The following is a 13,184-nucleotide window of genomic DNA, read 5'->3' on the forward strand; positions in this document are numbered from 1 at the left end:
GAAATGGTTAGGCCTATTTATAGTTGAGGTTCAAGGATCAACTTGCAATGTCCCTATACAATTAGGGACCAAAATTGCAATTATCCCATGCCAACTTTTAACCCAACTTGCCAACCAATTTTACTTTCTACTTTCGGTGCCCACCCTTTTTGACTTTTCAAACAATGGGTGGGTTCCAATAGCACCATTTGGTGCTCCAAGTGTAGGTATGATAATGATATCCCCATTGTCGCGGCGAGAAGACCAATTCGGTTCCTCCATCTTGAACGGATCTGAAAATGTTAACTCAAATCAAATTTCTGAATCTAAAACAATCCAAGTTTTTCGTAATGACAAGCAAGCAAGTGTGAGAATCTAAAACAAGCTAGCCGAGAGCCAAAGGAAAATGTGATTTAAGCAGGGAGATAAGGAGAGAAACAAACTATTGATTTTCTTAATAGAGATAAAGAGTGAGAATCTGTATAAGATAGCTGCTCTATGTCTAACCTTCAAAAACTGAATTTCAGAAAATAATTTATGCAACCAGTCCAACAATTAACAATGCCCCATAACAAAATTTTAGAAGGTATCCAAGCATGCTATTAACACTCAGCATAGCAGTTACATATGAGAATTTTATAAACATTACGCTGTAACTTCTCCCGAATCAGCAAACTTCTGCAGTGTTGATCAATAGTAATAAAACATATTTAATTTCAGTACCTTTCCCCATCTCCCCATCACTGTGCGACAATGGTGATGCGTGGTCTTGATCAACAGGAATACTAACATCATTCATTTCAGTATATTGTCCTCCGACTTCATGATCATTAGTTGCAGCAATTTCTTTCATACATGGCTCCTCAGAATAAAGCTAAAATAACAAACATGAAAAACAAGTCAAAATTTGAGAAATACAAATAATATTAGTGCTATCTTTTCAAAACATGGATTTTGAAGCTTCGGATTTCATTTATTATATAAATTGTCATAATGTTGTTGCTTATATAATTATGTAAAAATTGACTGCAATTTAATATGAGATTTTGTACTTGGAAAAATATAAAACATGAAATTTTAAATTCATCCCTAAACAACTATTTAATAAAATAATATTATAGAATTGAGAAATAGTTACATTTATATATTACACTATTTTTGAAATTTAAGTTTTCAAATGCTATTTAGAGGAATTGTTACTGTTCACTACCTATCATATATATATATACACGCATATATCATATCTTATCTTGTTTTTAGAGTGTATGTAAAAAAAAAAACCTGAGATATACAAATATAGAACAAATTAATCAAGAAAGATATGCAATTTTTTCTTTCTATGTATATACCAAGTAATAGCTTCAACCATATGTAATATCTTCAAAGCTTGAATCTGTATCTAACACTTAAACCTAAATCCAAAATAAAATAGTTTATGGCTTTTTTGTGTCCAAGGACGGGCATAATAATAATGTGATGATTTGTAAATGGTAAATGTTCCAAGAAATAATGATGCTTTTACTGTGCATACTATATTATTAACGAACATCGAATCAGGTTGTTTGCTTTGTTCAACTCAAGAAAAACCAAGTTAAATTGGACATTTACTCAGTAATTAGATTTGTAAACATTAGCACACCTTTAGTTGTTGATCTATATGATTTAGCTTCTTTTTTACTTCGAGCAATTTCTCCTTTGCGTTAACTTCCTTTAAACAGCCTGCCTTGAACTCGGCCAGGATTTTCTTCATATTCTCCTTTATTTCTCGGAGATAAGATAGCAGTGGCAATTTCTCTTCGATTTGCCTGACAATTGCTGAAACTTCTGGATAGTTACGTAGCTGATCCCAATGTTTTTCCTTCACCTTAATGTCACCAAATACACACAAAACAAGTGTTAAAAGGAACAGATAGAGAAAATCTTTCTCATGGTTTTTTGCTCCAGTGAGAATGTAAGATTTATTATCTATATATAATAAATAACAAAAATGTAAATTGAATATGGATGGCTAGGTTGAATTAAGAGAATTTACTCTACTTATCCTTCTATTGATTCGGTCATTTAAGGTTTTCCCACTTTTCTCTACAGGTTTCACCATAATAAGCACTTCCAAACTCTCTTCTCCTACATTTGGTGATTCACGGGTTAGCTGGAGCTGGCTCGGTTCCTTGATGCCTTCTCCTATAGCTTCCCGATTTCTTTTCTTTCGTCCAGTCAACATTGATCTTGACGGGTTTACCTGATTATTATCTGCTGATGCATTATTAGATGCTCCAGGTGTAAGTAACATAACGATATTCAGATGTCTGCTGATCAGAATATTTCAACTCATATCAAATTTCTGAATCTAAAACAATCAAAGTTTTTCCTAATTCAGATAAAAAATAGAAACAAGCAAGCAAGTGAACGGCGACCGAAGTGTTCTTTCAAAGAAAGGAAATGAAAATCATAAACTAACAAAACTTACAATAATAAATATGAAATTATAAATTCAGCAAAAACCAAAGCAAATAAATGTACAGAAACTGAGTCCAAATGAAAAAAGTAAGTTGACATAGCAGCTTACTAATCTTCAACGCTGCTCAGTCGATGAAATGATGTTGCTTTCGGTCTCTACGCTTGTTGTTACTTATATATAAATAAAATTACGTGTTTACCCTTACATATAAAAAGAAGTTTCTATATACATGGGTTTAAAATGTAAGTTCATACCACAAAGAGAACGTGAACAATGAACACCGTAAAGTACAAAACATAAAGGTGAAATTACACTTTAATCCCTTTAAAAATATACAAATTTGATTTATTCTTTTAAAAATTATAAATATATAAACTATGGTAAAATTATATTTTTACTATCGTACAAATTACAATTTAATTTCGAATTCCTTAAAAAAGATTTTGATTTCTAGTTTAACCCTAAAGCTTTTTATTACGTATTAATAATTTCCCTTTAATGCAGGTTCCTTTAATTACTTGAGCAAAATTTTATTTCTTGTTTGAATTATGGTGTGGCTGACTTGCTTGTTACTTTTATTTTTGATCTGAAATGGGAAAACTAGTTAGTGTTTTTGATTGTTTATTTACATTTCCCTTTATCCGTTCAAGATGAACTATGTTGACATTTGAAGCACAATATGGTAGGAACCAACCGCGGTTGCTAGCTGACGTTAATCAGGTGAACTCATCGAGCTTGATATCTGTCACAGGCCAGAATAGAAAGGTTAATATATGGGAGGTGAAAAATGTGAGGCATGGTGTATATCTTGATCACTGATATTAAGCAACGGAATATTTCTCATTCTTAGACTTTCCCAATATCTTGATCGTTTGTTCATATTTCTCTTACATTTTAAAAATTCAGTAAAGAGACTCTAAAAAAAAGTACGTATTTGTATATATATAAAAATATATGATACTACTTTTCATATCTTTGTGATGTATAAGCTCAGTGTACAATTTAATTATGATCCTAATAGGTATGGAAATCAAACAAAATTTGAATAGAATAATAACTTATTTAATAAGTCAATTTAAATAATTTAAGGGTAAACTATCAAAATAGTCACTTATATTTGAAATGTTATGTTTTAGTCACTTACGTTATGGTATTGTAACATTTTAGTCACTGAGCGTTAATTGTCGTTAACGGTGTAACGTAAGTTGACGTGGCACGTTAAATCATCATTTCAAACTAAAATTTTAGGTTAAATTATCAATTGGACCTTATACTTTTTTTGTTTTGAGCAATTTTTTTTTCTTTTACGTTAAAAGAGATGAAGAAGGGAGGAAAATAAAGGGAGAAGCAGAATAGAATGGAAAATAAATAATAAAAAAAGTTAAAAGAACATAAAAGAAAAAAATAAATTGCTCAAAAAGAAGATTATTTTGTAATTTGTGTTGAGAGAGACTAATTTGCTTACTTTCAAAGTTGTCAGGGACCAAAGGGAATTACACCAATCTATTATTTGAATGATTCAAATTATGAAATTCAACTCGACTCAAACTCGAAACTCAAGTTAAAAAAAATTTAAAAAAATTAAATTGCTCAAAACTAAAAAATATGGGGATCAATTGTATAAATTAATTTAAAATTTTTGTTTAAACCGACGATTTAATGTGTAACATCAACTTACCATTACACCATTAGTGATAATTAATAGCTTAGTAACTAAAATATTACAATGCGATAATGTACAAAAGTGATTATTTTAGTATTTTTTTTCTTATTAAACATTGAAATATATTTGGGCTAATGTCTTGTTATCTAATTAAAATCCAAATATGGCTCAGACCAAAGCACATAAACCCTCAGCCCATACAAGTGTGCCCATAAACCCTAGCTTCTTCCTCTTCTCTTTTCCTCAGCCGCACAGCTTAATTTTTTATTCTTTTCCGGTGCTTTTCTTTTGATCGGCCACCACCACTTCTTCTTCAAAAGCCAATAGCAGTGTCCTTATCGGCGTCGTGTCGAAACTGGTGTGGCCGTCGTTCAGGCGAGTACGAGCATCATAGAATTATAGTCAAAGTCAAGGTTACTAATAATCGTATCATTTTCATGTCTGTCTTTTAGTTTATTATAAACACATATCATGTTGAAAAGAATGAAAATAGAGGTATACAATTTTGTACAGATAGCTGAAAAGTGAAAAAATGAACAAGAAGGAGATATTAAAGTTGGCCAAGGGATTCAGGGGAAGGGCAAAGAACTGTATACGGATAGCAAGAGAACGGGTTGAGAAGGCCTTGCAGTATTCCTATAGAGATCGCAGAAACAAGAAGCGTGACATGCGTTCTTTATGGATTCAACGCATCAATGCTGGCACTCGTCAACATGGGGTAATCTCTCTTTTCCTCCCCTTGCCCTTTTTGAATCTGAAATATCTATTTGCTTACCGTATTCCTCCTCTAATTCAAACTTTCTTGATGTTGCTATTCCTTCATTTTATGAATCATCTTTTGTAATGTCCTTCTGGATCTTGTTATGGTTTTGATTTTATTAGCTTTACTGAAAGATAACTGATATAGGTTGTGACTTGTAGATGCCATTTTTGCACACCAACCAGTTCTTATCAATGAATGAAAAACCGGATTAGAGTTCAAACAACAAGTTAAACGGGATTATGCAATTAAAATATAAGTTAAATGTTAATAAGAATATGTATTTGGCTTAATGATATGCTGTTTAATATATCATCTTGAGTTTAAAAGTTCAAATCTTGAAAGAGATTGGTTTTTTACCTGTCTTTTCCCGGTTCATTGCTTCCTCAATTCTTGGGGATGTACCAGACCAGACAGGCCACCAGTTCCGGGTTTAATTGATCAGTCTGGTTTTTTCTTCACATGGCATGTGTGATTTTTGCTTTTTCTAATAGATTCTAACATCTTGATCCATTGTTTGAAGTTCACAAAGCTAGGAATGGAATGAGCATACTATATTGTATTTATATCATGTAACAGAATGCATAAATAAGTGTTTTTTTTTTCTTTTGGTGCCTATGGTTTGGTGACAATAAAAACACCATATGATTAATCATATAGGATCAAAATCTTATATAGCCAGTGTTCAAGTAGTTTACACAAGAAACCTGCATTTGATCGTTAAAGGAATTCTAGTAGGTTGAGTTAATATTTTATGATTGTCAATAAAGATATCTAAGCATTTCGTTTAACATAATCTTTTGGAATCTCTATACTACCTTTTGTGGAGGTCTGTTATATCAAAAGAGGCCAGCAATTGAATTTTATTATTTAACCATTTTTCTTTCCTCTCATTCATGATTATAATATTTGAAAACAAGAAAGGTTCCCCTGACCAAGACATAGTAGACCTTTTTGTATATAATACAACTGCGGAAATAAGTTTGTATTGGTGAAATGAATTTGGAAGTAATCACAACACCACAGCTTAACTCTAGTTGTTTGGGGGTGTAGGGTTTGCGTAAAGATAATAGATAGATTAATGCTTATTATGATCATAGATTTGGTCTTCGTGTTTTTCTCATGTATGCTATCTGGAAAAGACTGGAAAAGAAAAAGAGAAATGAGTAAGTAATAATGATTTCATGAATGGTTTTTTAATTATCACATCTCCTTTCACACATGCAAGTTATATTCTCTCCAAAAGTTTTGCTCGCTTAATATCAACCATAATTACCTTTATTTTTTAATATTCTTCCATGGATGCACTTGCTTCATTTCATCCGATATGCTCTCATGAGATTTCTTGGATTGTTAAACTTTAGTTTTCTTGGAGTCTAAATATACCCCTCATAAACTGCGTGTGGAATGCTAAAACGATTTACCAGTACTAGGCCAGCTTTGTTGTTGGTTTATCTTCTGATTATCTATTGAATTTGAAGTTCCTTATTTTGCTTGCCTTGCATGAATTTAGTGTGCTATATTTTGGGGGTATGAGCTTGCTGCTGTAAGCATGATTGTTGGGCACCTTGGCCTGATGTGTCATTCAAATGATGCCTATGCATGTACTGCCTTGGTTGTTGACTATGGACGTGTGCTGCTGAGTACAATGCCCTTTTATACCTGTTTCTATGTTGTCACTCACGCTCATCCGTATATAAGTCAAATTTATAAGCCCATAACTTTATAGTACAGAAAAGTTAACCACAAAATGTTACTCCTGCTCTTCACTTTTCCTAAATTACCTTTTTCTGACACGTAGTCAGACATTGTTCTTGGGGTATGATCCTTCAAATGTGGGGAATTTTTTAAAAAGGTTGTGCATACCGGTATCGAATACATACTTCTACCTGACCTCACCTCCAAGCCCAGTAACATAGACCAGAACTTTATTTCTCTATGGTACATAAATCTGTCATTGCTGGAGTGTCAAGTCTTAACATATTATTTGATCTATGAAGTTTTTTTTAATATCAGTATGTAGTTATTTTTTTGGGATACTTTCAACCATAATTATAATTGTATCCAATGTGTTATCTTTCTTTTAACAAATACCAAATTGAGTGCATGAATGCTATACTTTTTTCTCATGTTTTAGTACATGAGTTAGGAATAAACTAATTACAATTGGTAAATTTTAACTGCTCACATGCATTAATGCTTTTTTTTTTTTTGTGATTTGCTTTTGTTTACAGGTAAACTATGGTAACTTCATGCATGGACTGATGAAAGAGAACATACAATTGAACAGGAAAGTACTGTCTGAAATATCTATGCATGAACCATACAGTTTTAAGGCTCTCGTAGACATTTCCCGGAATGCCTTCCCCGGAAATAAAAATGTTGTGCTCCCTACAAGAAAAGCAGATATTTCAATCAATGTATAATTACCTGTTTTTGGTGTCTTTAGTAATGACTGTTTTTTGAACACTTAATTTCAACTGAACATTTTGGGAAATAAGAGAGGATTATTGCTTTCCTGAGTTGTTTCTTCTGCTTCTCTGTTTTCCTGTTTAATCATTTCGAAACGGGTTTTTCATATATTTAAAGTAGGATCATGTTTGAATGTGTCGGATATTAATGCTAGACAAAATCGAAGTTTATTGGGAAAATTTTGACAAGAAACCTACTTTTCAGCAGCATGATAAAAAGTATATGAGTTAGTGCAGTTGAGAGATAAAAAGGACACCTGCATCCTGATTGTCTCATTGATATTTTGAGTACACAGATGCCATTTCTTACATCCCTAAACATTGTGGATGAGTTACATGATGCTATACAATCAGAATATTATCTAATCTAACTGTTATATTTTGTGAGTGAGGTCTTCACCTAAACTTCTCTTTTAACCATTGGTGTGGATTCAATTGCGGTTTATGTTTACATATTAAATAATTTGAATTACATTATATAGTTTTAATTGATATTGTCAAATATCTTTCGTTAAATTAGATGATGTGATTTTTTTAATTAAAAAAAATTGTTCACGTGATCAATATTATAAGCATGGAAGGTCAAGCAAATAAAATGTTAAGTTGGTGTCATAAGGTTTTCGACTGAGTGTTGGAAGATTTTTCAGCACTATTACAAAGAAGTGAAGGTAGATACATTGTCTTTGCTTACATGGTTTTCACGTAGCTTTAAATTGGCCACATGAACAACTTTTATTTTGAAAACGATATATAACCTAATTTAGAGGATGTATTTAGAGGAAGAAAGCCAACGTTTGCCAACGTTTACTCTCTGTATACGAAATCAAGGATGTATTTAGAGGAAGAAAGCCAGCGTTTGCTAGCAAATACTTAAAAAGAACAATGAAAGTTCTTTAGTAAGCTTAAGAAAGGTAAAGATTTTAGCCACACATTTCAATTTTTAATAATTTATATAGATAAACTATATGATAAAGCATCGGATAAATACTTCTATTAGACTTAAAAACCAAATGCATAAAGTAAGTAGTTTTCTTCTAATTTAAATTTAAAAAGTAATAAAAATTAACGTTGTTGAGTATTTTCTATGTGTCCTTCAAATGTGGTCTATCTATTTATACGATAAGATAATGTTCATTGATAAGACATATTAGGTAGGCTCCATGCATATAAGATACGTTCCCTATTCTAGTCTAAACACGTGTCTTCATGGTTCTGAGCTCATGCAAATATAGCTTCGCAATATAAGACCTTGTAATACAGAGACCAAGTCTAATTGGTCAACCTGCGCACTTACCTCGTGAGCTTAATACTTGGGTCAAACCTGAAAACTGGTTAGGGTTGACCTAGGCCCAAACTTGAGACTGGTCTGAGTCGATAATTATCCTAATAATTCTTAATCTAACAAATAAAGTTTTTGAATGGATGATATACATGAGCTATGATGAACTTCCATGTTGGCTACTATCTATTAGTGGATTTGATTGGGTTTGCTCTACTCATTCCTGATGTGCAAGTTTTGCAGTCTCAATCTCTAAAGTTTGCTACCGTAGATGTTGTGATATTAATTGCCTTTTGCCATTCGATTTGGGGGACATCAGCAGTATTAAAGTAAAGAACTGGTTACTGTTAAATTTTCCCTCTAGCCTGCACAAAAGTTGGTTCCAAGTTCTTAGCTCTCTTCCTTTTCAAAAGGAATCATTGAATAATAACTAGACTCTCAGCTGTCTATTGGAAATTGATTAAAAAAAATACCAATCTAGTGAAAAATTTGAGACTTCCCATATCTAGTATCAGAGAGAGCAGAGTGTATTCAGTATTACAGTGGATAAAGCTACCATAAAGTCAGATCCCACATCACACCGGAAAAGCAAGCAGCAGCTTCTCCTCGTATTTATAAAGCAACTTGTAGATTGATTACAATTCACGGAGCCGTGTGATGAGCACAGAGCGAACTATTCTTTCGCCTTTTACTAAAGAATACCGTGTGCTCGTCACTATGAGCGGCATACGCCTATTTTTGGAAGGGTATTCCTAGGTGAATGCCCCCATTCCAATACTAGTACTAAAGGTTTCTTTATTCTAGGAACAAGCTTGTGCCCTTTAGATATGTTTTGGTGCTAAATAAAATGTTGAGAAGCTTTCAAGTTAACAAGCGAATACTTGAACAGAACAACGAAAGTTCTTTACCAAGCTTAGGAAAGGTGAAGGTTTTAAAGCATCGTATAAATAGTCCTATTAATAGACTTGAAAACCAAATGCATAAAGTAAGTAGGTTTTTTAAAAAAGTAATAAAAATTAAAATTGTTGAGTAATTTTTATGTGTCCTTCAGATGTGATCTATTTATTTATATCGATACTCTATTCTAGACATGTGTCTTCATGGTTCTGAGCTCATACAAATGCAGCTTCGTAATATAGGACTTTGTAATACAGAGACTAAGTCTGATTGGTTTGCGCACTTACCCTGTGAGCTTAGTACTTGGGTCAAGTCTGCAAACTCGTTAGGGTCCAGTCTGACTAACTTACCAGCGAGCTTAGTACTTGGGTCAAGCCTACGAACTCATTAGGGTCGACCCAAACCCAAATCTGAGACAAGTTTGGGCCAATAATGATAATTATCCTAACAATTCTTAATCTAACAAATAAAGTTTTTGAACCATGTTTGCTACTATCTATAAGTGGATTAGATTGGGTTTGCTCTATTCATTCCTGATGTGCAAGTTTTGCATTCTCAATCTATGAAGTTTGCTACCCTAGATGTTGTACCCAGTCTGGATATTGATTGCTATTTGCCATTCTATTTTGGAGACATCAGCAGTATTAAAGTAAAGAACTGGTTACTGTTAAATTTTCCCTCTAGCCTGCACAAAAGTTGGTTCCAGGTTCTTAACTCTCTTCCTTTTCAAAAGGAATCATTGAATAATATCTAGACTCTCAGCTGTCTATTATAAATTGATTAAAAAAAAATACCAATCTAGTGAAAAATCTGAGACTTCCCATATCTAGTATCAGTGAGAGCAGAATGTATTCAGTATTACAGTGGATAAAGCTACCATAAAGTCAGGTCCCACATCACACCGGAAAAGCAAGCAGCAGCTTCTCCTCGTATTTATAAAGCAACTTGTAGATTGACTACAATTCACGGAGCCGTGTGATGAGCACAGAGCGAACTATTCTTTCGCCTTTTACTAAAGAATACCGTGTGCTCGTCACTATGAGCGGCATACGCCTATTTTTGGAAGGGTATTCCTAGTTGAATGCCTCCATTCCAGTACTAGTACTAAAGGTTTCTTTATTCTTGGAACAAGCTTGTGCCCTTTAGATGTGTTTTGGTACTAAATAAAATGTTGAGAAGCTTTCAAGTTCTTCCTGAAGATGTCTTTTGTCATCTCTCCCTGTCCTCGTCTGTAATTCTTTATATCTACATTGTTAAAGCCAACTCAAGGAACAACCATTTTTTATAATGCCACTGTCATGTTATTGATTGGGAAAGAAAGGTTTAGGAAGTGTTGGGTGAGTGAATCAACAATGTGCCAAAGTATTAATAAGAAAGGATACGAGATTCCCACTTTGGAGCTTCTCCCTGGATAGGGCGGACTCCTGCTCTTCGCGCATCAAATTTACTTTTACCAGCAATGAATTCCATCATTCTTCATTATCACTACATCAAAGCAGTAAGTGTTGTTTCAGTTCACCTTCTGTACACTTCTTGCTTTGATTTTTGCTAAATTTAGAATTTCATATCCGTTTTCTTTAATTACTTTTGTTAGTTGATAATTTTGTTTGAAAAGAACATTTCAAGAATTAGTAAATGGATCTTCATATATTTGTTTGTGAATTTTGTTAATTGGCTTAATCTTCTTTGTTCATTGTTATGTTAAGAATCTCCTCCACGCTTGTTCCTCTGTAGCATGGTTTTTGTACATAATGATGAGTTCATTTCCTTATTTTGTTCTTATACTGTTCATAATTTCTCATGTGTTAATAGCAGGCTTGGATACCTTCTAATGGTTTGTTATTGGGGCATCCTTAATTGTTGGACTGGTTGCATATTTTTGAAGGTTACAGATAGAGCTGCTAATCTTATACAGCTTCTCACTCATCTCTTTTAAGAAAAATCAGTAGTTTGTTTCTCTCCTTATCTCCCTGCTTAGATCACATTTTTCATTGGTTCTCGGCTAGCTTTTAAGAAAATCAATATTTTTGATGAGTTATTCATTATCTGTAGGCTAACATAGGATATTCCCTGGGACTACAATAAAATTGCTGATTGTATTGTTAGAATGGCATTTGATACGGAACATAGCTTAAAGGTGTTCACAGAAATTTCAAGAAAGGTGATAGCTATTTCTGTTGTTGTTCAGGGAAGAGATAGTCTTGCTCTTAGCTTAGCTGCCAGCTTGTTTTTGCTTTAAAAAAAAATTAATTGTCTATCCATAAACAAAATTTTACCTAAAATAACAAAATAACAAAATTTTACCTAAAATAACAAAATTTTTAACTTAAATAGCATTAATTGTGGTTCCATAAACAAGTTATTACCAATTTTTAACATGTATATTGTATTCAAATATGAAATAATAATAAAAATTATGTTCAATATATGGTAAATAAGGTAATCAAATATGCCTTAATAAGGTAATCAAATATGCCTTCATAAGGTATTGTTAATTTGTTATTTTTTAATAAAAAATTTTATAATTTTATAAAATTTTTATAATGTTTTTATAATTTTTAATAATTTAAAATTTTAAAAGTGCTTAATTGATTTTTTTAAAAAATTTTGGTAGTAATGCCTTTTTGACTCTTTAGTCTTATTGGTTTAAAATTTTTAAATTTAATTCAGATAAAAGAGTAGGGGTCAAATTGAATAAATGTGTAAATATTAAGGGCTAAATTTATTATTATATCATATATAAACTTTTAACAAAGAGACTGTTTTGCTCACTCATGTAATATGTAGGGACTAATTTAGTATTATTTAAATAAAATAACTAAATAAAGTTTGTGGTACTTTTATTTAAGCTTTACACTGAGCAAAATCTATCAAATAATACGATTTTTTATTACCTTCTTATTTTTATTATAGTTCCACGTGTCAACAGAATATGCTACTAAATGTCAAATTATTAGAGTGTGAAAATGTTGCTTCTTACCATTTACAAAGAACCTAGTAGATTATATATACATATGATAGTGAAAAAAAAAAGACTTTTTTTGCTATGTCCAATAACAACTCTAGTGCAATATAATTTATAAATAAAAAAATTATTTTATTTAATAAATAATAATTATATTATGTTAATTAAAACCAACATGCATTTGAACAAAGTTAGAGAGTTAAATTAGAGATTTAAATCATGAAAGTAAACTAAGTAATTAAATTGGTAAAAAATGTCTTTATTTGTGTAATATTGGTACGTACAATACAAGATAAATTAAGAACAATATTTTGTTGGGACATACTAAAAGGCAATCAATCCAAATTCATTTCACGTAATATTGGTATATACGATACAAAATAAATTTAAAGTAATATTTTTGCTGAGAGAGAATTTTAAATGAAAAATTCCTTATAACCATTAAAATCATTAATACACAAATCTTTCACATATCTAAAAACATCTATAAATATATTTAGACAATAATATTATTTTTAAAATCCGAATCTACGTTCCATTCCTTTAAAATGAAGCAAATACTTTATTTTTTTTTCAAAAACAAACCTTTTTTTGACTTCCTAATTCCCAAATAACATGGTCCTGCTCCCAAAAAGTCTTTCTAATATATATTCACCAACAAATTTTCTAGTCCCAACTACTTTATAGCCAATGAAGATTGAACCAACCAAAA

General features: G+C 31.8%; 1 protein-coding gene, 1 long non-coding RNA gene and 2 other non-coding genes across 7 annotated transcripts in view; all 4 read left to right on the forward strand.

The window, feature by feature from the left end:
- The window catches only part of LOC107951719 (50S ribosomal protein L20), a 41,199-nt gene extending 33,822 nt beyond the window's left edge, over positions 1-7,377 (forward strand). The window contains exons 1-3 of one of the 3 annotated variants that reach the window (XM_016886855.2): positions 4,242-4,513; positions 4,614-4,818; positions 7,095-7,377. In XM_016886855.2, coding sequence (XP_016742344.2) covers positions 4,633-4,818; positions 7,095-7,286 — 378 coding nt within the window. In that variant the 5' untranslated portion in view covers positions 4,242-4,513; positions 4,614-4,632 and the 3' untranslated portion in view covers positions 7,287-7,377. Of the gene's footprint in view, positions 1-4,241; positions 4,514-4,613; positions 4,819-7,094 lie in introns of those variants that run through there. The other 2 variants (XM_016886856.2, XM_016886857.2) reach the window with 2 other exon arrangements.
- A 1,881-nt stretch (positions 7,378-9,258) lies between these two features.
- LOC121223968 (U5 spliceosomal RNA) lies at positions 9,259-9,375 on the forward strand. Its single transcript, XR_005921432.1, has one exon. It is a non-coding gene; the product is annotated as a U5 spliceosomal RNA (small nuclear RNA).
- A 1,101-nt stretch (positions 9,376-10,476) lies between these two features.
- LOC121223956 (U5 spliceosomal RNA) lies at positions 10,477-10,594 on the forward strand. Its single transcript, XR_005921421.1, has one exon. It is a non-coding gene; the product is annotated as a U5 spliceosomal RNA (small nuclear RNA).
- LOC107952599 (uncharacterized) lies at positions 10,486-11,678 on the forward strand. 2 transcript variants are annotated; one of them, XR_005920867.1, is made up of 2 exons: positions 10,486-11,005; positions 11,320-11,678. It is a non-coding gene; the product is annotated as an uncharacterized lncRNA (long non-coding RNA). The 2 variants fall into 2 exon arrangements; XR_001698858.2 differs by having other exon boundaries at positions 11,323-11,678.
- Positions 11,679-13,184: the final 1,506 nt, after the last annotated feature.

Source organism: Gossypium hirsutum, chromosome D11 (genome assembly GCF_007990345.1).
Source record: "Gossypium hirsutum isolate 1008001.06 chromosome D11, Gossypium_hirsutum_v2.1, whole genome shotgun sequence".
Taxonomy (NCBI): domain Eukaryota; kingdom Viridiplantae; phylum Streptophyta; class Magnoliopsida; order Malvales; family Malvaceae; genus Gossypium; species Gossypium hirsutum.